Source organism: Anabrus simplex, chromosome X (genome assembly GCF_040414725.1).
Source record: "Anabrus simplex isolate iqAnaSimp1 chromosome X, ASM4041472v1, whole genome shotgun sequence".
Taxonomy (NCBI): Eukaryota; Metazoa; Arthropoda; class Insecta; order Orthoptera; family Tettigoniidae; genus Anabrus; species Anabrus simplex.
The window spans coordinates 39,519,278-39,545,457 of NC_090279.1; the positions used below are offsets into that span (position 1 = coordinate 39,519,278).

Sequence of the window (26,180 nt, forward strand, 5' to 3'; positions counted from 1 at the left end):
AAGTTTGCCTCATTCTCAGCTCACTGAAATGTTCCAAGTTGAGACTAGCTTTAAGAAATGCTTTTAATCATAATTGCAATTCTGCACTTATTCACTGCACTGATATTCTATTACACTTACTCATTCACTTCCACTGTTTCTTGCTGTATCTTCCTTTTATATATTACACTTAAATTACTCATGAGTATTAGGGATTTCTGACTGGGAGGTCACGGATCGAATCTCGTTCGATGCGCTCACCCCGTAATTTCCCACGGAAGGACGAAGCGGTGCTCGCAACACAGTATCTCGTACAGAAGAGCAGGAGAAGCCTTTGCAATAAGGTGTCAAAAAAGCATACTGGAGGCGGGAAGAGTAAATCAAGTCAGGAGGGAAGAGATATACTGAATCAAGTTTGTGAGAGGAAAATGACTACTGTTCGAAATTTGAACTTAATTAACGATGCATTTTTAAATTAAAAATGATTCCTTCAGTTGTCTTTGAAGGGAAACTAAGGGACTAAGGATGCTGGGAGGAGACCAAGATGAAGGTTAGAGAGCTCCACTGTATTAACATCCGCAGTTGGTCAGATTTCAATATTTTTGTGGCCAAAATGAATACAATGTTTTCAATAATCAACATACCTATTTAAAAGAATAAAGAGGAAATACACACAGAAATGTCAAACACGTCAAAAGTCAAAAAATCTGTGGTCATTTTAACTGAGAAGAGTTTTCATTCACCCTTTCTGGTGGGCAAAGGCGTTCAGTATTAATGCACAGAGGGAGAAAAGACCTGCAAGAGCAAATATATTATGTTTTGTTACGGCGACATGACGTCAATGAATGTTCGACTGAATTGTTGGACTCGCAGGTGCACACATACAAACCTGTGACCATGTATGGGTATACATTTCTGGAACAATTTTGTCGAATGGAAATACATAGAACAGGCATTAGTTGCCTATGAAGTGCTCTGTAACAACCAGGATGTACCATTAGCACGGAGTAATGAGCTTGTGTCGTGAGCACAAATATCTTACTTACAGAGTTGGCAAATAATTGAATTACTTCGATTACTTTCTTAGTAATTTTTACTCGTAATTTAATTCTGAAAATAAAATTATAATCGTTGCATTGCAGTAATCAATATTCATCGCATCAAGAGCTTAGTAACTCTGGAGCCCCAGCACTTGTTCATTTACTTGCAGCTTGCTGAGATTTAGATAATAGTGTACTACATTGTCGATACGGTGGTGGTGATTATTGTTCTAAGAAGAAGTACAATTGGGCAACCATCCTCTTTTAACACTAATCAGAGGGAAGGCGGAGGAGATCGTACACTTCGAAACATGTGGCGGTGAACAGGTTAAGGCATTTCCACTCCTGTATTTGAATAAGTTATCCTGAAAATAACGTAAAATCGAAAGTGATATTCTAATCTTGCCTGGGAGCTATCATTATGAATGTCTGTTTACTTTCATGTAGCAATGATGGCCTCCTAATGTCTCTAAGATAAAAAGCACAAATTTGAGTCCCCTTGCAAACTGTGGTACCATTCCATTCCCATGTGAGAAGAAGTCAGAGATTTCCTGAAGACTTGCGTTCTCTGAAGTAATTGCAATTTTACTGATAGAGAAAGTAATTATTAATTCTCCTCAGGTAACTGTAATTGAGGCCAAATACTTTTATTTTGCACTCTTCCCATCACTGCTTACTTACATCATAACTAAAATGTTTCCACTGACCGAGCTGTCTTTAGAAATGGGATCAAACTCCACCTCAGCAAACCTGAATATTAATTTCCGCGGTTTACAATTTCCACACCAGGCAAACTAAGGCCAGTGTCACTTCCTTCCCTACCTCATTGTCACCGTATGACCTGCCCGTGTTGGTGCAACGTAAAACAAAGGGTGAATATACATACATAGTCCCACGTGTAAAAACGGCCTTGGTTCTGACTGCACATAGAACTGGAGGTTCCTGGGCCTTGATCAAGATATTAACATTCAAGTGGAATATCAACGTGCACAAGAGACGTCATCATGTAAAGGGACGCCTGTATGGAAAACAATCAGGAAGTTATGATTTGATCTGATCTTGCACACAATATGAAGATTAATTTGGAATTCAAGAGGCAAACTGGAGCAAGTATTCGTTTAGAGGATTTAAGAAAATACTGCGTAAACATCTAATAGTGAACCTGCCTTAAATGCAGATCAGTGGCGACTGACTGAAAGTGGCACCCTCCTTTCCCAATACCACGGTTATTCCTAAATGCATCAAGGAATCAAATGAGGCATTTCTTGGAGGAAATGATTTGTTGGAAAGAGAGTTAAAATGTTTAGATTGAATCACATAGTGCAACTAGTGACCCACTTAATTTCTGTACAGGAACAATAGTTGATTTCTGGTGACAGGGCTGTAATGACATTGGTCAATATCCTCCTGTACATAGCTCAGTATGACAGCTGTCAGCTCACTCGTTTCATCCCGAGTGGTGTTTAAACCAATTCTACCATTTCAATGAAACTAAGATAGCATAACAGTTAGCCCGGTTCGATTCCAGGTATGTAGTAAAGAAGGTACATCCAGCTTCATTGGGGGTGTGCCAGAAATGAGCTGCACCACTTCAGGGCAATGACATGAGTGTACTGAAACTACAGCTTTTCAAACCGAATACTCGCTACAAAAGATATTTTTATTATCATAAGATAACTGAGATCTTTCACTATTATCATGATAAATTTTATGTGATTAATCTGAAAATATGGTTTCTAATTTCAGGTCTGATTTTATACTATGGTAAAATCGCATTTCACGCACTGGGACAAGTCGATTATGTTTGTCTCATTCTTTTTTAACACCACCACTTGCTTCCACCTTCACTTTCACCCCTGTTTAAACAATAATACAAATACTTCTGGAGGGATCAATGCAGGAACTACTCAAAGTGTGAATGAGGTGGTGAGGAGGCAAAACATGAAAATTACAAAAAAGGAGACTGAATTGTTCAATTGTCTTCTGTGTGATAAGACAACTTACGTACAAAATTTCAAGTTTCTCATCTGTGCCTCATCTTAAGGCCACATACCTGCATGTGATCATGCCACCTATTTCATTACCAGCGCCTTCAACGGAAATGTTTCTCAATGCCACTTACCTGGATGATCTATGGTGCTGACTACCCACACTGCCTTCACTTAATTAGATGATACTAAGTTACTACAGACACCAGTTACTCCACTCAACTCCCAATTAGAAAGCGTAATGTGGTCGACACTACTCAGGAACAAAGGAGGCAGTGAGCTGCTAATATAATCAAAAGGAAGATGGCACTGGTGCCAACACAAACTCACATTTAACAGCTATATTATCTTACAATTTATTTACAGGGTTACAAACTTTACCACATACAACTATTCACTTCCAGGTCACGACACAACATACGAGTTTTTTGTTACCGGCAGGACCCCTCACTGTAGTAGCACTGATCCTCCAGATAGGAGGAAGGATTCCTCCTCACCTCCAAGGCACAGGTAGCGACTGTATTGCAGATAGAGGGGGGCCACTCAAGATTGCTATTATTGTATGTTCCAAGGAACTTACTTATTCAGTGAGCACTGCTCTAGAAGGTATACCACATTCTGGTGACCATAAAATTTAGCGAGGGTCAGAGGAGTAAAACCACCACTAGTCTCAACACTGAGACTAGTGGGGTCCAGTAAGGTGAGGCACTTTATTACTTCCAGGTGACCTTCACGTACAGCCAGGTGTAATGGAGTGTAACCATCACTAGTCTTAACACTGAGACTAGTGGGGTCTAGTAAGATGAGGTATTTGATTACTTCCAGGTGACCTTCACATGCAGCCACATGTAGTGGAGTGTAACCATAACTAGTCTTTACACTGAGACAATTGGGGTCTAGTATGGTGAGGTACTTCATTACTTCAAGGTGACCTTTATGTGCAGCCAAGAGTAGTGGAGTGTAACCACCACTAGTTTTAACATTGAGATTAGTGGGGTGTAGTGTGGTGAGGTACTTAATTACTTCAAGATGACCTTCACATGCAGCCAGGAGCAGTGGAGTATAACCACCACCAGTCTTTACATTGAGACTAGTGGGGTCTAGTGTGGTGAGGTACTTGATGACTTCAAGGTGACCACACCGTGCAGCCAGGAGTAGTGGAGTATCACCACCACTAGTCTTTACATTGAGACTAGTGGGGTCTAGTGTGGTGAGGTACTTGATGACTTCAAGGTGACCACACCGTGCAGCCAGGAGTAGTAGAGTGAAACCATCACTAGCCTCAACATTGAGACTAGTGGGGTCTAGTGTGACGAGGTACTTTATTACGTCCAGGTGACCTTCACATACAGCCAGGTGTAGTGGAGTGTAACCATCACTAGTCTTAACAATGAGACTAGTGGGGCCTAGTGTGGTGATGTACTTCACTATATCGAGGTGACCAAACTGTGCAGCCAGATGTAGTGGAGTGTAACCACCACTAGTCTTAACGTTGAGACTAGTGGGGTCTAATGTGGTGACGTACTTCACTATATTGATGAAACCAAACTGTGCAGCCAGATGTAGTGGAGTGTAACCACCATTAGCCTTAACATTGAGACTAGAGGGGCCTAATGTGGTTAGGTAACTCACTATATCGAGGTGACCCCACTGAGCAGCTTGTACAAGAGCAGTATCCAGCATCTCCCCAGTAATACCTCCCTCCTCCACCAGGTACCTCACCACCTCCATATGGCCCTCTTTTGCTGCCAGGAGCAATGCAGGCACTCCTTGACTGTGGGCGCCAATGTTCACGTCAATGTCACATCTTCCAAAGGAGAGACAGTCCTCTTGACCCTGATTTTTCTCCTCTTCTATCAGAAACCTCACGACAAGCAGCTGCCCCCTCTCTGCAGCATGGTTCAAAGCAGTGCGCTTCCAGTCCACACAGGGATTTCTTGCAAGAAGGAAATTCACCACATTGATGTACCCCTGATCAGCCGCCCAATTTAGAATTTGCTGAAGGATTTCGTGACCTGGTTCACACTGGGTGAGCAGTTCCTGCCACCGTGGACCTTCTCGTCTGTCCCGCCACTCCCTCTCTCTCGGTTTCTCTCTCATCTCGTACTCCAACTCTTGCTGCTCAACAATCTTCTCTCTGTCCTTACATGCTCTCACCACTTCCTCTTCTCTCTCCTCACATGCATTCTCCACCTCTTCTCTCTTCTTACATGCTCTTTCCACCTCTTCTTCTCTCTTCTTACATGCTTTTTCCATCTCTTCTGTTGTCTCATTACATGCTTTCTCCACCTCCTTTACTTTCTTCTCAAATGCTTCCTCCCTTTGTTCTATCACCATCTCCCTCTTTTTCAGCACTTCTTCCCACAACCTCAGGCTGTTCTCTGTCTCTGTAAGTCTCCTCTCCAATTCTTCCACCACTCTGGTGTTTTCTCTCAGCTGCACCTCCCTCATCTCCACATCTTCCACTAGTGATCCATAGAGTACTGCACATAGTTTGCAACGAGTCTGGAACACACAATAAGACCATAAATTAACAGATAGTCCTCCTAAGAGACGGGTTACATGGAATGAATTCTACTGACACTGGCCACCATAAGAATTACCTGAAGAGATATTGATTCTCTTACGATGTGCCGTACATATTGCAACCATATTATAATTTTCTGGACATGAACTAGATCAGCTGAGTGGCACTGTAGCCAGGGGGTGAACAAAGCAAGAAAGAAAGAAAAAGCATTGTATGCTAAATTGATGAATTAAACATGTAAGTTATTTGTAGTCTGTCATTTTGAATTATACAGTGCCTACGTTTCATATTAAACTACCCGCATTTCTCAATGTTGCCTGCTGCATGTTTACTTTTAAGATTTTTACTACCTGTTAATTGTGTATGATGAGAATTTCTGTAGATTTGTTTGTGACAGCGATTGATATTTTAATAATTGTTTTTAAAGTTATTGTTATATGTTTAAGTGTTATACTATTCTGTTTCAGGTTTATTAAACTTCTGACAGGTCGGTTTTTCTAGGAAATACTTGATACGCTTGAATTAATAATCGCATTAAGTGATAATGGCATGTATTGACATGCTGTACCATAGATATGTAAACAATTCCAACAAATGCTGGAACTGTGAATAATCAACAAAGGAACTATAGAAACTGCATTCAACACTAATCTCAGTCAGTTTGGACATTTTTCTTTTCACCCCAAGTTGTTGGGTGCTGGGACTGGACTTCACTATGTATTCTACACTATTATCAATTACTTTTACATGCTACCCTCTCCCCTACTGACCCTAAGATTTTTAATGGTGTCTTACCCCCCATAGCGTTATTTCACAGATGGTAAAATGAGTACCAGGTTTTGCTGAAATAGGCCCTGTGATTTAGGTGGAGATGTGAAACAACCTCTTCCCTCACACACATGAATTATTTATATTAAGACATAAATTTATGAAATGGAACCAACACTAATAACAGAAGACTCACCATGTGCTGCCACATACTAAAACGTGCTTAGTAATGTAAATTGTGGCAATATATTGGAGCTTCCTGAGCTGTATGTTCTGACAGTACCCTTGAATTCCATCTTTTATTTTCCCTTTGCCTATACTATCACAAAAATTCCAATAGGTTCCCAGCAAAAACAGGGTGAACAGCGAATAGGCTATAAACAGATAAGGTAGCATCTTCAGTCTTACCTGTACCTAATTACATTTGTAACACATTTCAGATGGAGAATTACACAATCACTGATTCCTACCGAAATAAACCAGAGCCGATTTCTTTTTATACTTCTTATTTCTAATGTCCTCTATTTGGTTTTCAAGCTCCTAAAAGTTATGAAAATTCTTTTCAAACCCCTCTACAGATGATATATTTACAATAAAATGTCAACTGCTAAACTTGTCTCAGCATTTTTAGGCACCAATTCACTGTGCATTTATTCTCCTTTCACTGGTAGGAAAGAGTTGGGATGGTTCTTGAAGTATCCTGCTTTGAAGAAACAATTTGAGATCATAGTTAGCTTCACAGTTTTCCAAGACTTAGCAATGAAGTAGAGCGCAGACAACATTGGAACTTTAAGTGATGATGGAATCTTTCCAGCAACCATAAGGAATAAAATGTGCTGCACCAGCTTTTCCCTATAGAATGACTTAAAGGGATGTATAATACCTACATCACACATCCTTGAAGCAAGGAGCCTTTTTACATTTCTCCATCACAAAGGCGTGGAGATTCTCAGAGCAATCAGCATCACTGTGAGCCTCAATTTACAGTGTTTTCCATCACAGCATTTATCTCCTTTGAATGCCAAAGGTTAAAAATGTTCCTGGGTCCGTAGGTCAGCTCCTGCAATCTTCCACTGATTTCCTCTTCCACAGATTCATCACTAACTGTGTTTCATTCTCTATTGGATGCACTGAAATTTCCAACACCAAGAATATTTGCTACTTTACGTGCACATATCAAAATGGCATCTATCCTTCATCCACATGATGTATGCTGGTATCCTGATTATGGTGTCTGTTTTATGTCCTTGCTAATTTCAGATAGCCCCCTCCCCAGAAATACACATACATGTGAATAATATATTGGAAAATAATTTGTGGGCTAGGCAACCCACTTTTCAGAATTGTCCTGCTTTTTGAGTAAATTTGTTAAATAGGCAACCCATTCATCACAGATGTCCGTCAGTTTCCATAGTTTTCCCTGACACTCGCAGTAGGCTAGTATTCTCCATATGTTGTAATGTGTGCTGTCTGGTTTTGGTCAACATGCAGCAGTTATTTCAAGGATTATAGGTTAGTTGTGACCCCATTATACTTCGATTTTTCTACATCTTGAGCAGCCTGACGTGGTGTAAATAGCAGGAAGCATAAAATACTGAATGGAGTACACAGGAAATGCCTTTGAAAAGCATAAAATGTCGCAAACATAAATTTCAGGATTTTAATACATTTTGAGTGCACGGAAACTGAGAGGACCACAGAAAATGTTTTAATGGATGGTAAAACGTAAAATACTGGAATGTAAAAGCAGGGCAACACTATAATTACTTTAACTTTTATGAAAGGCTTAAGGAGGCTGCTCGAACATACTGACATAATGCCAGGAGCTGGAGAATGGGAAAGGAGAAGGATGATGAGGACAGAGCTGAGAATTTTAGGTCAGAATGGACGGGAGAAGAAGGTCAAGTAGAAAAGTTGCATAGAGATACATCTTACTCAATATAAGCCATGATGTATATGATACCAATTCCTAACCCAACACTAGTATTGTCAATGAAGAGGTAATGAAAACAATGAAACTTGGCAAGGAAGGAAAATACACCAGGATACAATGGAGACCTCATGGGAACAAATGTGCCATACACAGTTTAGCCTTACGAATGCTCTTGACACCAGAGAAGAGATTACTTATGCAGTAAAATGCCATTATAATAAACGCCTGTATTGTAACTAATTTCAAACTTCAGTATATGGAATTAAAATTTTGCCTTTTGGCTTATATTTAACATCTTTTCCTTCAAAATATAATTGAAGTTCATCCTGTTTTCATCTCCGCATATTTCGCACCTGTTTCTATTCACCTAATACCAGCTGCAGCTGAAGTCAAATGTTATGGAATAAGCGAGTCTAAATTTACGAAAATGGGTTTCCAGTTGGAAAAAGTTCATTCTAACATTATTAGACAAAAATACGGACAATCAGCAAATAATTAAGAAATAAATACGGACGCCAGGACAGACACTAAAAACAAGGGCACATCCTGATAAATATGGACGTTTGGTAACCCTAGCCTTGAAGAATACCGCTCTTAATTATTACAGGGTCAAATAAAGCTTTGCCTACTCTAATTCTCTGAGATCTATTTTCTAGAAATATAGCAACCCATTCAGTCACTCTTTTGTCTAGTCCAATTGCACTCATTTTTGCTGGTAGTCTCCCATGATCCACCCTATCAAATGCTTTAGACAGGTCAATAGCGATACAGTCCATTTGACCACCTCAATCCAAGATATCTGATATATCATGCTGGAATCCTACAAGTTCAGCTTCAGTGGAATAACCTTTCTTAGAACCGAACTGCCTTCTATCGAACCAGTTGTTAATTTTGCAAACATATCTAATGTAATCAGAAAGAATGCCTTCCCAAAACTTACATGCAACACAAGTCAAACTTACTGGCCTGTAATTTTCAGCTTTATGCCTATCACCCTTTCCTTTATACACAGGGGCTACTACAGCAACTCTCCATTCATATGGTACTGTAGAATTCCTTCAACCCAACACTTCACTGTACCACTCAACACAAAATACATTTCTACGTTCTGAATGGAATGCGAAATACAAGCTCAAACAGGCTCATTCTGCTATTCAGCAATCCCACAGCTAACCAGTATGCAAAACTGAACATTCCTGAAGCTAGCAGCTTACCCCCCATAAGCGCAACTTATCCTTGGAAGTTCAGGAAGGTCTTTTCCTGTAATCACGCAACTGTGGCGATGGCTCTTACCTGAGTTGGAAATCATATTTCTTTCAGAAGGGATGACAATACAGTAACATGTTTAGGTCGAGGAAAAATGTGATCGTACTAACCGGTAATGGTGAAAATTCGGTATGCGATATTTTTTATATAGATTTAATGCAATGAGAATGGGGACTTAAAATTTACGACATGCTATGTGAATGGAATACGGTGTATGGTGTTCCATACATAATGGTACTCTTCACATGTCATGGTTTTAAAACCATCATCCCTTAGTCGCTTCTTTTAGTTGTTTCTTACAAGAGGCAGGGGATATTGCGAGTGTATTTTTCGTCTCCGGATTCTACCTACAGGGGATCAGAAAATCAGACTTTTCTGATTAGGCCTACCTGCCAACTTTCAAAAAGAAAAATCTGGAAGATTGTAAAGCGGAAAATTTTTAACAACACGTGCATGCGTAGCAAAGTCTTGAAACACAATGAAAAAGGATGGCAAAGAGGGAGATTATAAACAATACTAATACAAGTCAAATATATGTTATGATCACCCATGAAATTAAATACTTACACAACGTTACATCTTTCAGTGATCGTATAAAACAAGGGAATTAAGCAGAATATGCCTCCCTAAAAGACTGATAATATCTATTCTTAGTTGAACTAATTACGAACACCACTAAAGATACTAAATCGCTTACAAATTCGTCACACAATTCCAGGAGTTTCAGAACTACCACCAATGTTACACCCACACACAAACAAAGCCTTTCACAGCTGCTACGAAGCACGATGCAGTTACTAAAGTTGTTATAAATAAATTCACAGCCTGCTACTTTTCACGGATTTCTTTTCTTAAAAATAACAGCCTGCTACTTGTTTGGGAACATCTCAGTGAATGAATTAGGAGTTGAGGTCGAAGAGGAGACAAAAGCACCATGGTAATGGATAATGTGATTATCGATACATTTACCAGTCGAATTCCAAACACTGCATCTCATATTACCAGCTAGTATCAAAAGTCAAATCTGATGTGACCGCAAAGAGCAAAACCAAGTGCGGATATTTCAAATCCGTAAAATAACATTGTTCATCCATACAATGGTAAAACACACTCAAAATCTGTACATTTTACAGAAAATCTGGAATACTTGGCAGGTATGCTGACGGCAAGCAAAAAGGTCCATTTAGAGTTCGAATTTCTTAACAATTAAGAAATATACTTGGCACAAAACTTAGGGGAACAAATGTTTGACATGCTGTAAAAGTTCATGTCATGGACCATGAAATATGTACAGGTTTATACGAATTGCTACACACCACAGTAAAGCAGTCATGGCGATTTAACTGCATAAAGGTTACCCTATTGAACGTAAACATGCTTCCAGTCCAGTCGGGTCTCAATACAAAGTAGTCCGGAGTACACAAACCAATCTCGCCACACTATTTGACATTAATACGCATTATTCGAGTATGAGACAGTCAACACGAGGCATCTAAGCGAAGTGGACGTGTCCCGAGCTGTTGCCCTACGTCAAGAACGACCTCAGAGTGCCTCCATCAGTTGTGCACAGGTTCTAGCATCGTTATGCGGAGACAGGAGGGTACGTTAGATGCCGTGGACAAGGTCGCAAATGGGAAAGTACTGCTCAACAAGACAGATTCCTATGGTTATCAGCACTACGCCAGCCCTCCAGCAGTGCCAGGGAACTGCGAAGTGACCTTACAAGAGCCTCTGACGTTCAGCTGTGTGTTCAGACTGTACGCAATCAATTACGAGAGTATAAAATACGCTCTAGAAAACCTGCGCGTGTAACCCCCCCTCACTCGGGAACACCACAGAACATCGTCACTGGCAACTGAGACACTGGCGTCAGGTAATGTTTACTGACGAGTCCAGGTTTACCTTATATGGACTGGATGGCCGTCGACGCGTGTGGAGACGACGAGGACAGTGATTCGTTGAAGGTCTTGTGCAGGAAGTAGACAGACATGGTGGGGCTTCGGTCATGGTGTGAGGATGGATCATGATTGATAACCGTATGGATCTTGCGGTGGTACCTGGCCATCTGAATGCTACAGTGTACGTCAGGGGCATCGTGAACGACCATATTGCTCCTGCTGCTCTTGGTGTAGAGCCTGATTTCTTGCTGATGCGTGACAATGCGACAACCCATACTGCATGAGGCACCAGATATCATCTCCAGTGATTGTACATCTGTGTGATGGAGTACCCTGAAAGGAACCCCGAACTAAATCCACTGGAGCACTTATGGGATATATTGCAGAGACCGATTCGGCAGTGCGAAAATGCTCTACAAACAATACACGAACCACTGGTTGAGGAATGGGATTCCATTCCACAGGCAGGCATCCAACGTTTGATATGCAGCATACTACGCAGGCGTGCAGCTGCAATTGAAGCTACAGGAGGTGCAAAACAGTATTAGACAACTACTGCTCGGGTATGCAGATTCTTCCGCAAGAAATTTACATTGTGATTGTGATAGTTCATCTGTTCTGTTGCAAATTGTGGCGAATGGCTAAATGCAGTGGCGATGGTTTTGTTGTTGCTAATTAAATAAAGCATGCAGTTCCTTCACCAACATGTGCTTCTTTTCACAAATCCACATGTCGAGATTCTACACAGCATTAAAAATCTGTTCACCTAATTTTTGTGCTCAGATAACAATAGATTTCACAAATTCTGAAGCTTTTATTTGCATGCAGTATTAATGAAATCAATATTCAGCCAGGGTAATGCTCGATCATAAAACAATGTATTGCAGACTTCCACCATGGAGGTTATTAGTTATAAAAGATACAGTAGAACCTTGTTTTAACGTGCCAGCTTTTAATGACGATTTTCGTAAGGACAATAAATTAACTAGTGATAAATATTATTTTTAAGTGGTCCGCCTATTCAATACATTTATAATTTATTACACTTAGTACATGTTTCTTCCCCTGAGGGACATCATCAGCTATAATCAAGTACATTAATATAACAGAATACAAAAATTACATTAATAAATTGGAAAGACACATTAAAAATTTGTTGCATGATAGGACATTTAAAAAAAATATTGGCAAACTTTGTTAAATTTGCAAGTCATATAATCAATAAAACTTGTTGAATTGTTCATTAAACTCTTAATGATAAAGTTCGTGGGAACTAAGAGTGTATTCATAAAATCTTAAATGATCGCTGTTGTGAATAAGAACTCTCGATTTAAAATATTTATTGATGAAAGATCTATAAGATCTTTGATAGACATTCCTTAATTTGTATATAAGATTGAACACATGGAGGCAAAAATGTAAACGAAGACTGACAGCACTGTTGTGTTAACAGTGACGGGAGTGAAAAACTACCACCACTAATAATTGGAAAATCGAAGAATCCACAATGTTTCAAGAACACCCGTACAGTCCGATGTAAGTATGATTTTAACAAAAATGTGTGGACGACATTGGACACTTCTAAATTTTTTACGAAGCTTGGATGCTAAGTTGGGATTGGCAGGAAGGAAAATAGATATGGTGACAGACAGATGTCCAGCTCATCCTTCAAATACATACATCTTTCCTTCAGAATATCAAAGTGGTTTTCTATCCTCCTAACTGCACCAGTCACCTGCAGCCTTTGGACCTTGGCATTATTCATTCTGTGAAAGTGAAGTTCGGAAAGAAATGAGGAAATTACTCCAAGCCACGCATATGTTTCTAGCAGCATGGCAACTAGTCACAACGAACACTATACAAAACTGCTTTGGCCATGCAGGTTTTGGTGCAATTTCAGAAGATTTTAATGAAGGAGACACTACTGATGGCATTGGGGAAGATTGGGGGTTGTATCAAAGGACTCGAGTGCCACAACATTTGAAGAATTTATTACTTGTGATGATGATATCCTAACCTTAGCACCACGGATGGATGCTGGAAACTTTGGTGACAATGCAAAAAAAAAAAAAAAAAAAGACAAGTACTCAAGAGGAAGAAGAGGATCCAGCAGAACCAGGGGCAGCAGCAGAGGGATGTGATATTGTGTCGGTACTTCCCTTCAACGTCGATGAAGATCTCAACAGTCTCAACCAAACTGGGAGAAAACTTCTTAGCGAGAGACTTCTGGGCAAGAGGAAGCAAACTACTGTACTTCAGAAAGTGAGGGTTAATATGTTTATTCTCACGGTTCTGATAGTCTATTTTTCTCAAAACTCAAAATCATATTAGGCCTCTGTCCATTCAAGTTAAAATTGAAGTCATAAATACATATTTCTCTTTTCCTTGCTGCAGGTTGTGTTCCAAACGATCTACTAAGGAATTTGTTACATCTGTTTTTTTGTAAATATTTTCTGCAATTTTTGTTACATGACTTCTTAGTATCCTTTAACATGTTCTTTTATTATTTAACATTACATTAGTAAAGACATAAATTTTCTTTTAACCCCCTTTCAAGGAAGATTTTTTTTTTTACAATTTGTTTTACGTCACACCAACACAGATAGGTCTTATGGTGATGATGGGATGGGAAAGGACCAGGAATTGGAAGGAAGCATCCGTGGCCTTAATTAAGGTACAGCATTTGCATAGTGTGAAAATGGGAAACCACGGAAAACCATCTTCAGCACTGCCAACAGTGGGGTTCGAACCCACTATCTCAAGGATGCAAGCTCACAGCTGCGCACCGTAACTGCATAGCCAACTCGCCTGGTAGGAAGCAATGTCAAAACCCTCCAAGATTTGTATATATTGGTGTATATTGATACAGGAAATATTCGATTTACCTCAAAGACAGGCCCAGGATTGCGTTCTATTCCCCCTGTGAGCAGTAACATGGAAATTACTGCGTAGAGCCCTCTAGGCGACTCGTTGACAGCGACTAGCTTCACAGTAGTGTAACTCATCTGTAACACAAACAGGCTAGCATACAGGATAACAGTAGTAAATGGATACCAGAAATACTGTACTTATTTGCATAATTGATGCATTTCTCCCCAAATTTCCATAATGATAAAGTTGTATACATTAACATTAATAATAATAAAAATAACAGGAACAGCAATAATCATTTGTGCATAACTACTGTGCAGGCATTTTAATTAGATGCAGTGCAGGTTGCCTGCAAGTTTCACTCTAGAAAACCAGGTAGATATTTCAACCGATTTACCTACTTTCTCTCTGTCAGCCTACAATAGGACGGACACTGCCAGAATGCAGAGAGGAGAAATTAAAAACTCAGCCTCAAGGCTGAAACCGAGGTTTCGTGTTTGGCTCCTCTGCATCTACATTTTGGGATAGCCTGTTATGGCTTAGAGCCGGCCCCGTGGTGTAGGGGTAGCGTGCCTGCCTCTTATCCGGAGGCCCCGGGTTCGATTCCCGGCCAGGACAGGGATTTTTAACTGGACCTGAGGGCTGGTTCGAGGTCCACTCAGCCTACGTGATTAGAATTGAGGAGCTATCTGACAGTGAGATAGCGGCCCCGGTCTAGAAAGCCAAGAATAACGGCCGAGAGGATTCGTCGTGCTGACCACACGACACCTTGTAATCTGCAGGCCTTCGGGCTGAGCAGCGGTCGCTTGGTAGGCCAAGGCCCTTCAAGGGCTGTAGTGCCATGGGGTTTGGTTTAGTTTGGTTTCTGTTATGGCTTAGAAAACCGTATTCTTATTTTCTACTGCTTAATCGGTGTTCTCACTGTTTTTAAAGTTTAATTCTACGAGGGCGTGTAAGCTCTGGTTGATGCTGCAATCTTACGGCTATAGTAGGAACTATATGTCGTCTTATTCTTTGATATTGTTCCGGCCAATCAGCGCTTGGTGTCGGCCATTTTTGAAATAGTCCGTCTCTGGAGAGGGAAGCGAAGCGAGGAGTCGCTGCTTTTCTATCATGCCGAGAAGACGTTGGTGTACCGAGCTCCAGGCAATGCATTGGCATAGTATAATGGACTGTGGGTAGTGAATTTAAAAGGATGTAGGATTGTGCTCCACACCCTCAGCGTTTATCTAATACATCCTCGTAGGGTGTGATTTTTATTTTACCTTGAAAACACCGACTTCTACGGTAAGGAGCACATGGCCTGGCCATGTTGTTTAACTTTCCTACTGCTGGGACCTCAAACCAACCTTTATACTTATTTGTTGTTTTCATCGGTGGTGAACTGCTTCTGCGTTTACTTAGGAGAAATCTATCAATCATCAAAATAAGTGATGCGTTCTGGAAAATTTGGTGGACCATTATTTGATAAGTGAAAATGTACTACCCTTTCAAAAGTAACGTATCGGGTTGAAAAAGATGTTAATTTGTTTGTTTGAAGCATCTAGCATGTAACGTGTCACCACAAGAAATTTGAATGTTTCTAAGGGAAATTTGAAAAGAGGTATAAATGTAAAATATTATTATTATTATCCGGTAATGATGTTACTGCTGTTCTGAAATTTGTTTTAAAGTGGGGTAATACATGGGAGTTCCAGTTAGGATATTGGTGCATTTTCGGGTTGTTTTAAATTTATTTTTCTGCTTTTTATTTAATTCCGGTCTTTTTAGTGTTTTTCCTGGTTTTTGGGATTGTTGGTTCCATTATTTTGCCTCCATTTTGCATACCATTGTTGGTCCACTATCGGGATTGGTTCTTTCCTGAATTAACAATGGATTATGGTTGCCTTGGAGACGACGACGTTTTTCTGAGAGACGTGATGGTGATGATGTTTTTTGAAGGCTGGGAGTCACCCCTGTCGTAGATTGTTCTGCCATTAAAAGGAACAGTGTTGTGTGTTTACTGTTTCTTGCCCCTCATTGCTCTTTTTCCTTTTCCCTTCAGGTTTTGTTGTGTCGGGTTTCCTTTCCCTTGAACATTTTTGAGTAGCACTTACATCCTATGCTGGACCTCCCACTGTATATTGGTTACCCTATAACTGATGTGAAACGAAAGAGAAAGAGTTCCATCTCTCAGCGAAAATCTGTGAGAGCAAAGAAAGTTTTTTTTTCCTGTTTCTTACAAGATGGTATTTCCTAAAAATGAATTATTTCCTCTCTTAAGAAAAGATTTCTTGGTTGTTAAGAAGGTAAACAGAAGTGTTTAATTGTAACATATCCTCCTTTAAAATGTTTCTCGCCGACCAGCTTTTTGGTGATTTAATTTCGTTATTTTAGGTTGGTTCAAAACTTGAAGGTACCATTTAAATTTCCTTATTTTATTTCTTACCGTTTGGCAGTTTTCAAATAATTTTCTTAATTTACTTTTAGGTGTTTCTTGGTATTTTATTTGAAGTTTTCTGTAGTTCGGTGAGGTCTGTTTACCTTATTTAATCCAATTTAATTTAATTTACTTTAATTTTAAAGACCTCTTCATTTTAATCACATGTCAATTTGATTTTAGTCAGTTTCTGGTACCTATCATTTTGGTAAACTACTGCGAAGATGTCTTGTTATTTACCTGTTAATTTTGAGTTTCATTAAATAATATATTAAAAAAAAGAAAAAAGTTTGTCTTGATTTCTACTCAACATTAATTTTGGCACACTGACAGTTGGTAGCTTGATCCACCCGTTGGTTTTCTACCACCTGGAGGTAAGTTCACCTTTTCCTATTTATTTTATTTTGTTCTGGTTGTGTAGTGTATGTGACGCTTCCTATTTTGTTCCTCTTCCACTGGATCTTGTCCGGTGTAGTGTAGTCTTTTACTCTCAATCAGCTAGTTTGGTACCAGGTTACCAAGCTGGTGGGCCAGTAAGTGGTAGCAGAGTGTGGTTCCTAAGTTGACTACGCTTGTGCTACTGTTAATTACCTGTAGGTTGGTCATATCCCCCTTTTCTTGAAAACTGTTCACTGTGTCAAATGGTTCAGTGGTGGAAAAAAGGCAAATGGTCTTAATGATTACTTACTTTTGTGAAAAGAAGCGCATTTATCTTGATTAATTTGTTGGAATTTTGTTGCATGTACCTCCACGATGTCTCGAGCGGTCCTGTTTCCCCACAAGCTCCGTAAGGCAGGTAACCTATGAGCTAGCGATACGTGGAGTTAGTCCAGCTGGTTCTGTTGCCAAGTGTGCTAACCTTCTTTCCGAGCTTATTCAGGTGCCCATTAGTCCTTCTCGTGTTCGCCCCAGCAATGTTGGTGAGTCACTTCATTTTATAACCGAGGCTTTGACCGAGATAGAGGTAATAAGGGAAGAGTTCTTGGATTTGTCTCCTACTAAAGCACAAATTGACCGTTTAAAGGCCAGAGTATATCACTACTTGGGAAGGATCCATGTTTTGTTGTCGCTTAAACCTGAACCCGAGTTTATCTCTCAGTGCACCAAATTGTTGGCTATTGCCTTTAGCATTTCTGCTGAGCTGGACCTGATGATTGCCAGCAGAGATATGGATAACCTAAAAATCAGTCAAAAATGTAATCCTTCTGACCCTATTCCTCAGTGTTCCTCAAACGATGTAGTTACCCCTCCTAATAACCCACGCTTATGTTGTGCTGCCTCTCCCGTCCTGGAAAGTTTGTTGTCTAAAATGAGCCTTACTCCCACCTACAACCCTTTAAAGGAGCTTTTCCATGGGGAGAAAAATTTCTCAGTAGATTCGATTGAGGAAAGCATTCGTTTTCTGCGGTTTCTAGTAGAAATGAAGGATTCTGGTAAAGTTTATTCTATCGATGATTTGGGTATCTTTCGAGCTCTTTTCTCCCATTGTGAAGGTATTCTGAAACGGGAAATCTCAGAGGCCATTTCCCTGAAACTTAAGGTTGATGAATTTCATGAATCGGTGTTGAAAAAATTTATTCCCTCCTTGGCGTTACAAAGCTTAATTCCTCAACATTGTATTCGGACGCAGTTCCTTCATGAAAATTTACTTTCTTATATCCTTGACCTCAGATTTTACTGCAAAGTTTTCAAAATTACTGTCCCAGAGGAAGAAATGGTGGCAAGAATTTTAAAAGGCATCTCTCCCTCATACAGGTCCTATCTTTCCCTGAGTAAGTGCCCAACTACTTTTGATGAACTGGAGGTTACATGCTCCCACGCTGAAGTCGTCAAGCATGGAGATGCCCCCAGACCTGTAAGTTTACCTCCACCTGCCAAACCTGTTCATCCTGTCCCCTCTCCTATATATAAGGATGCCAGTGCCAAGAAGTGTTTTAACTGCAGTTCTAGGAACCACCTCAGGAATGCTTGTACTGTAGTTAAGCGCAACTCTAGGGGTTGTTGCTATTCTTGTGGATCTGCTCAGCATCTTAAGAATAATTGCCCCTTGTCAGCTCCTAATTCTGGTCGATGACTAAAAGTTTCCCAAATAAAGTGTAAAAATTCTAATTTTGGAAAGTCTCCGGGCTCTGCTAAGGTTATCTGTCCCCAAAAGTGTAATAAGATTTCTACCTGTGGTGTTTCCCTGTGTACATTTGCTGAAGTCGAAGTAAATAACGAACCCCTGTTAGCATTGATTGATTCAGGTAGTATTGTGATTAATTTTGGATGGTATTCCAAGCTGAAGAGTGCTTGTAAACTGGATGAATTATTACCTGTTGGTGTGAAGTGTGTGGCTGCTAATGGGAACAAGTTTGAAATTGTGGGGGCTGTAAAGGTAAAAGTAAGAATTGGGAATTTCACCTGGAAAATCACGTGCCTTGTGGCACCTAACCTGTCTTGCAACATGATTTAAGGGACAGGGTTCTTGTCAAAAATGGGACTAGTTATGGATCTTCAAGCTAGGATGTTTTTCTTTAAATTTTCACCTGATTCTAAATTTAACTTAAGGGATCTTTCCTCGTGTGCAATGAAGGTTTCCTGTGTAGATGAGTCAGTACCGGAAGGAGTTGGTGAAATTGATAAATTAGATCTCAGCCATTTAAGTGAGGAGGAAGCTGAGTGTATTCGTGTTCTATGTAATGATTTCCCTGATGTGTTTACTAGCAAGTTAGGAGTTACTGATGTTCTCGAGTATCAGATTGAGTTATCAGATAACACTCCTGTCAGATCCCCTCCTTACCGCCTCTCACCTCCTCGTATGCTCGAGCTTAAAAAGATTATTGACCAAATGTTAGCTGACGGAGTGATCCGTCCATCTACCTCTCCCTATGCATCCCCGGTCTTCCTGGTACCTAAACCCTCTGAAGGGTTCAGGGCTGTTATCGACTACAGGGCTTTAAACCACAAGGTCATCTTGCAATCCAACCCTTTACCCGATCTGCACACTTGTTTTGGGTGGTTCTCGGGTGCCAAGTTTTTCACTGTGTTAGATCTCAATCAGGCATATTACCAAGTCCCATTGTCTAAGTCTTCCATTCCACTAACTGCTTTCATCACTGATTGGAACCTCTATGAATTTCTGCGGCTCCCGTTTGGCATCTCTTGTGGTGCGGCTGTTCTCACGAGACTGTTAGACAATATTCTCTATGATATTAAGTTCAGGTTCGTCTTTAATTACCTTGATGACCTGGTTATATGCTCAAAAACCTTCGAAGAACATGTCGAACATGTTAGAGAAGTCCTGGATCGCTTGAGGAAAGCTGGGCTGACTGTCAAGTTGTCAAAAGTAGCGTTTGCTAAGCCGAGTATGTCTTTCCTTGGACATGTGGTTTCCTCCAATGGTATCTCCATTGACCACTCTAGTACTCAGGCTATTAGGGATTTTCGACCCCCTAAAGATGTCAAAGGCATCGCACGGTTCGTGGGCATGGTCAATTTTTTCAGGAAGTTCATTCCTAATTTTGCAGTGATAGCTGTTCCTCTAAATCATCTTAGACGTAAAGACGTGAAGTTCTTCTGGGGTCGTCCTCAGCAAGAAGCCTTTGAAGCTTTGAAATCCGCTCTGATGAATGCTCCTGTTTTGGCTATTCCAAATTTTAATAAAAGGTTCATTGAGCAAACTGACGCCTCTGGCAAAGCGATTGCTGGTGTTCTTCTACAAGAGTACGAGGATGGGCGTAGGCATGTAGCTTACGTGTCTAGGACTCTTACCAACCTAGAAAACAAATACTCCATTTATGAGTTGGAATGTCTGGCCGTGTTGTTTGCCCTGGAAAAATTCAGACCCTTCATCGAGCATGTTAATTTTGATCTTGAGACAGACAACCAAGCTCTTTCTTGGGTATTGAACCGACCCAAGAGAACTGGCCGTATCACTAGATGGGCTTTGAGGATTTCATCGTTCAATTTCAATGTCAGGCATATCAGGGGTTCTGAGAACGTCATCGCTGACGGCCTAAGTAGGATGTTTGAGGGTAATTTTGGCACCGATGTAAATCCTGATGATGAAAAAATTGTAACTAATGTCTTTGGAGTTAATGCCATTCTTTCGGATCTTCCTCTACCATATCATGAAATTGCAGATCATCAGAAAACTGATCCAGATTTGAAGGAGATCATTGATAAGCTTAACAAAGGATCTGTAGTAAAGCCATACTCTCTTGTTAAGGGTGTTCTTTGTTGTAAAGGTCGAAAGAGTAGGAATTTCAAAATTGTTGTCCCTAGGGTCCTTGTCCCGGAAATTTTCAAATATTATCACTGCTCTCCCATTGGTGGACATTTGGGTACGTTCAAGACAAGGGAAAAGATTAAATAGATCTTCATTTGGAAAAAGATGGATAATGATATTAGAAACATGGTGAAATCTTGTCAAACCTGTGCTATTAGCAAACCGAGTCTGAACAACCATGTGGGATTTTTATCTTCTTCTCAAGCCTCTCGCCCAATGGAACGGCTCTTCATCGATTTCCTGGGTCTGCTCCCTTGTTCTACCTTAGGAAACACCCACATTTTCGTGTGCATTGATGCCTTTTCTCGATTCAGCTGGATTATCCCTACGAGATCTACTGACACTCGAACGACTATCAGTTGTTTGAACTCTATCTTTGCATCCTTTGGTCCTCCCAAGTTTTTAGTCTCCGACAACGCCAGTGCTTTCACCAGCCATTCATTCAGGAAATATTTGTTCGAGTTGTGCATCTCACATGTAACTACCACTCCATACTATCCTAACCCATCTTACGCTGAGAGAATGAACAGGAATCTAAAGTCGGCCTTGATTGCGTTTCATCATAACAATCAGTACAAGTGGGATTCTTGCCTGCATTGGTTGGCCCATGCGTTCAACTCAGCTTTACATGAAACTCATGGTAAGACGCCTATGTCTCTGATGTTTGGTTACCCTCCGTATTCACCCATGTCCAACCTACTTGGAATCAATGACCTTCTTCCTGACCTGTCCAAGCCCAATGATCTTCAGAAAATTTGGGATGAAGAGAGGAAAAATCTGTCTGTATCGTACGAGAAGGCTAAAAAACGGTACAACAAGGGTAGAAAATCAACAAGGTTGAAGGTTGGAGACCATGTCTTCATTAAATGCTACCCAATTAGTAAAGCTATCAAAATATTTACTGCTAAACTGGCTCCCAGGTACCAAGGACCTTGTACCATTTAGCAGTTCCTGTCCCCTGTATCAGTGTTAGTTAGTGATCCCATCGCTAAGAGAATTAGGCGAGTTCATCTGTCTCAAATCAAATCTGGATAAGATGTAGTTTCCCTTAAGTTTCCTTTTAATTTTGGTGTTTGGTACAACCTTGGGTAGGATGTGGTGTACTGTTTAAAGATGTGCCTAAGAACTACCTCTTAGTGGGCTAATTAGGGTTAATTCATGGGTAGTGTGTAAAACCATGTAATATTTTCTGATTTCTAATGTCTGTATTGATTCCCTGGCTTATGATGGTTTCCTGTGCGAGCTTTTCCTTTGATAGGTCTGGAAAAATTATCCTGTAATGGTGTCTTGATGATATTTCGTGACGAAGCGGATTTGGCATATGAAGTTTTATTACCTTATGTCGATCTTGTAGCTCTGGTGTCCTGTGAATTACTTGTCAATCTACTCCTATTGATTTAATTTCTGTTGGTTATATTTGCTCAGCCCGTGCTACCTTTCCGCGCCTTGCAAGGTTCTTTTTCCTGTCACCATCCTATGGTAGGTTTGGTTGGTCTTCAACCCTGGACTGTTCGTCTTTAAAATTCTAAACTTTACATAATTTGAAACTATAGGTGTTGATCATGATTCGAGAATGCACTGTTATGTTAGGGCACCCTTTCGGGATGTTGTGCATGATGTTTATCTCTGTTTTCCTCCCCGTTCTTCTGTCTACGGGGGTTGGTTTTGTTTCTACTGTATGATTGCTCACTCGTGCTGGTTGTAGGGCAATAGTGCATTCATCGCAGGATATGCTTCGCATTGTAATATAATTTTATTAGGTGGTGTACGTTTGGAAAACCATTATTAATTGTCAGTGACGCCCTCTCTATGTCTAATCTTTGGCGGAAGTGATTAGTTGTGAAGGAGCTCTGTCGACTGGTGTTGGGAGTGGTAACCTGTTTGCCTTGGGCATGGACTTGAGTCTTTCTGGTTCTCCACTGTCTGACTGTTTGTAATAGGTGCTCCTCCTTTACTAATCCTCCTAGTGCCCGGTTCTCTACTATTCCCATCTCTTTGGGAGTTGTGAGTTCTTTTTGAGACTGGCTCGTTGCTAGTTTGTCGTACCTAAAGGATCTTCGTACCCAATTTGATAACTGTTGGAAGTATCTTTCCTATTATCGTTTTCTGTAGCCCCACGCTAAACTTTAGTTCTGAGCTCCTCTGGAAGCTTTATTCGCCAGGTTCCTTATTTCAAATTATTTATTTTATTTCCTGTTGCGTGCTGTTCTATGCGAGTTGTGTGCTGTTGTACTATGTGGAGTATCCTACCATATCTACCTGTTGTTGTAGTGTTGTGTTGTGAAAGTATGGTTCTTAACCTGAGAATTCTACTTCTTTAGCCGCGATAGGTTTGGTGTTGGGCCTGTATCTGGTGGTGTTATTTCAGTACCGGTGTGTTGTTTTGAGTGTAAATTTTGATGGTCGCGTGATGACTTCATAGCATGGTGTTGAAGATTGTGTAATCTTTTAACCCTGAAGGGCTGACACATGTTTTTGGAAGTTATTGTGGTTTTGATGTTGTGTAGTCATTATTGGGCAGTTATGGCACTTGATAGAAGGTTGTGTGACCTTATAATTTCTCATGTGTCCTGGTAGATTTGGGAATTGTTTGTTTGTTGGTAATGCAACTCTTGTAGAATAGTATGTAGGTGGATTTAGGTAACTGGCTTCTTGTTGTATTTTGTTTCTGCCATCTCATGGATTTTCTGCATAACCTGTCTCTCAGTCGTCGTCATGTTTTCTATGGTTGTACTGTAAAGTTCATTTAAAGTCAATCTACCGTTCTAGGTGTTTCTTAGTGGATTTTGATGCTTGTTGATACGATTGTTTTAATATCTGTTGTTCTGTGTTTCATCGAATAAGTATGGGATTATTTTGTTGAAACTCTGGATGAATGCTAGAGTCCTTCCGCTAAACGATCATGAGGTATGTGCGTAGCATTCCTTCCTTCTTCTTGGTCTTATGGAAAATTTTCTATCGTCCTGCCTCGTCCCTGCCATTTATTCTTTTATTTACCTCATCTCCTTGGGATATGGAAATAGGTACCTGTCTGCTGTTGAGCAACAGGGTGATTGTGATGTCACTTATTTTTAGTCCGATTTGTGTCAAGGTCCTGACGGGCTATGGCGTATAATTACTTGAAAAAAATATATATAATTCAACCACCCGATCAATTATAAAGCCAATACAACAAATATGAGCATGATTACTTGTAATCATAATTTCTTGACTTGCTGTCAATTAGAAATATGACATTGAGTGGAGCAACAGGATGGCACGGTGCAGTTTGAATGAAACAGAAGTAATAAAGTCGTAATAACTCAAGCAATAATTGTACTACAGAAGACTGGACTGAGTGAAGCGAGGATGGGCGTATTAACATAAGAAATGGGACGGCATGATGCGCACGGCCAAGTAATGGACAACAAAACGTGCCAAAGTAGCCTAAGTGTACGTACTCTTTCTCATGAACTAATAGACATATTAACACAGAATTTGTGCTAAATGAATCTTTAAACTATTTATCTCGGTTCTTCCACTCAAAGTTTCTGAGACAACAATTACCCTAGTTTTCACTGCATTATGAAACAACCCATGCAAATACAAGAACGTCACTTTATTTCCATAGAAAATGTGGAGGGTCCCTTCGTCATTACTAAACCACACGTAAATATAAAGTTAATGAATGTAAACTACATTCGAGTCTCTACTTTAAACAGTTGAAAATAATCTGAGCCAAACTGTAGTTACAGTGAATTTTTAAAGACATTGCTGCATAATTACAGTGCTCACATCTGAATCACCTCTGTCCGCAGGGTAAAACGGCTCTTGAACGTTCCATGTCACCAAGGGGCTGTCAGTGAAACTTCAACACAGCAATTTATATATGCTGTGTTGTTTGAGTCATCAGTCCATAGACTGGTTTGATGCAGCCTCCATGCCACCCTATCCTGTGCTAACCTTTTCATTTCTACGTAACTATTGCATCCTACATCTGCTCTGATCTGTTTGTCATATTCATACCTTGGTCTACCCCTACCGTTCTTACCACCTACACTTCCTTCTAAAACCAACTGAACAAGTCCTGGGTGTCTTAAGATGTGTCCTATCATTCTATCTCTTCTTCTCGTCAAATTTAGCGAAATCGATCTCCTCTCACCAATTCGATTCAGTACCTCTTCATTCGTGAATCGATCTATCCATCTCACCTTCAGCATTCTTCTGTAACACCACATTTGAAAAGCTTCTATTCTCTTTCTTTCTGAGCTAGTTATCGTCCATGTTTCAATTCCATACAATGCCACGCTCCACACGAAAGTCTTCAAAAACATCTTTCTAATTCCGATATCAATGTTTGAAGTGAGCAAATTTCTTTTCTTAAGAAAGCTCTTCCTTGCTTGTGCTAGTCTGCATTTTATGTCCTCCTTACTTCTGCCATCGTTAGTTATTTTACTACCCAAGTAACAATATTCATCTACTTCCTTTAAGACTTTGTTTCCTAATCTAATATTTCCTACATCACCTGCCTTTGTTCGACTGCACTCCATTACTTTTGTTTTGGACTTATTTATTTTCATCTTGTAGTCCTTACCCAAGACTTCATCCATACCATTCAGCAACTTCTCGAGATCTTCTGCAGTCTCAGATAAAATAACAATATCATCGGCAAATCTCAAGGTTTTGATTTCCTCCCCTTGGACTGTGATTCCCTTTCCAAATTTCTCTTTGATTTCCTTTACTGCCTGTTCTATGTAAACATTGAAAAGGAGAGGGGACAAACTCCAGCCTTGCCTCACTCCTTTCTGGATTGCTGCTTCTTTTTTCAAAGCCCTCCATTCTTATCACTACAGACTGATTTTTATACAGGTTGTAGATAATTCTTCGTTCTCGGTATCTGATCCCTATCATCTTCAGAATCATAAATAGCTTGTTCCAATCAACATTATCGAATGCCTTTTCTAGATCTACGAATGCCATGTACGTGGGCTTGTCCTTCTTGATTCGATCCTCTAAGATCAGACGTAAAGTCAGGATTGCTTCACGTGTTCCTACATTTCTTCTGAAGCCAAATTGATCTTCTCCCTACTCAGCTTCAACTTGTTTTTCCATTCTTCTGTAAATAATACGTGTTAAAATTTTGCAGGCATGAGATACTAAACTAATGGTGCGGTAGTTTTCACACCTGTCAGCACCGGCTTTCTTGGGAATAGGTATAACAACATTCTGCCGAAAATCGGAT

At 40.2% G+C, this 26,180-nt stretch overlaps 1 protein-coding gene across 5 annotated transcripts in view; it reads right to left on the reverse strand.

The window, feature by feature from the left end:
- Positions 1–3,382: 3,382 nt before the first annotated feature.
- LOC137503386 (ankyrin-3-like) overlaps positions 3,383–26,180 on the reverse strand; it is a 45,527-nt gene continuing 22,729 nt past the window's right edge. For 4 of the 5 annotated variants that reach the window (XM_068230986.1, XM_068230985.1, XM_068230984.1 and 1 more), the window contains 2 exons: positions 14,285–14,404; positions 3,383–5,512 (listed from right to left, as the gene is read on the reverse strand). In XM_068230986.1, the coding sequence (XP_068087087.1) occupies positions 3,584–5,512; positions 14,285–14,404 (2,049 nt within the window). In that variant the 3' untranslated portion in view covers positions 3,383–3,583. The remainder of the gene's footprint in view (positions 5,513–14,284; positions 14,405–26,180) is intronic. The other variant, XM_068230987.1, reaches the window with a different exon arrangement.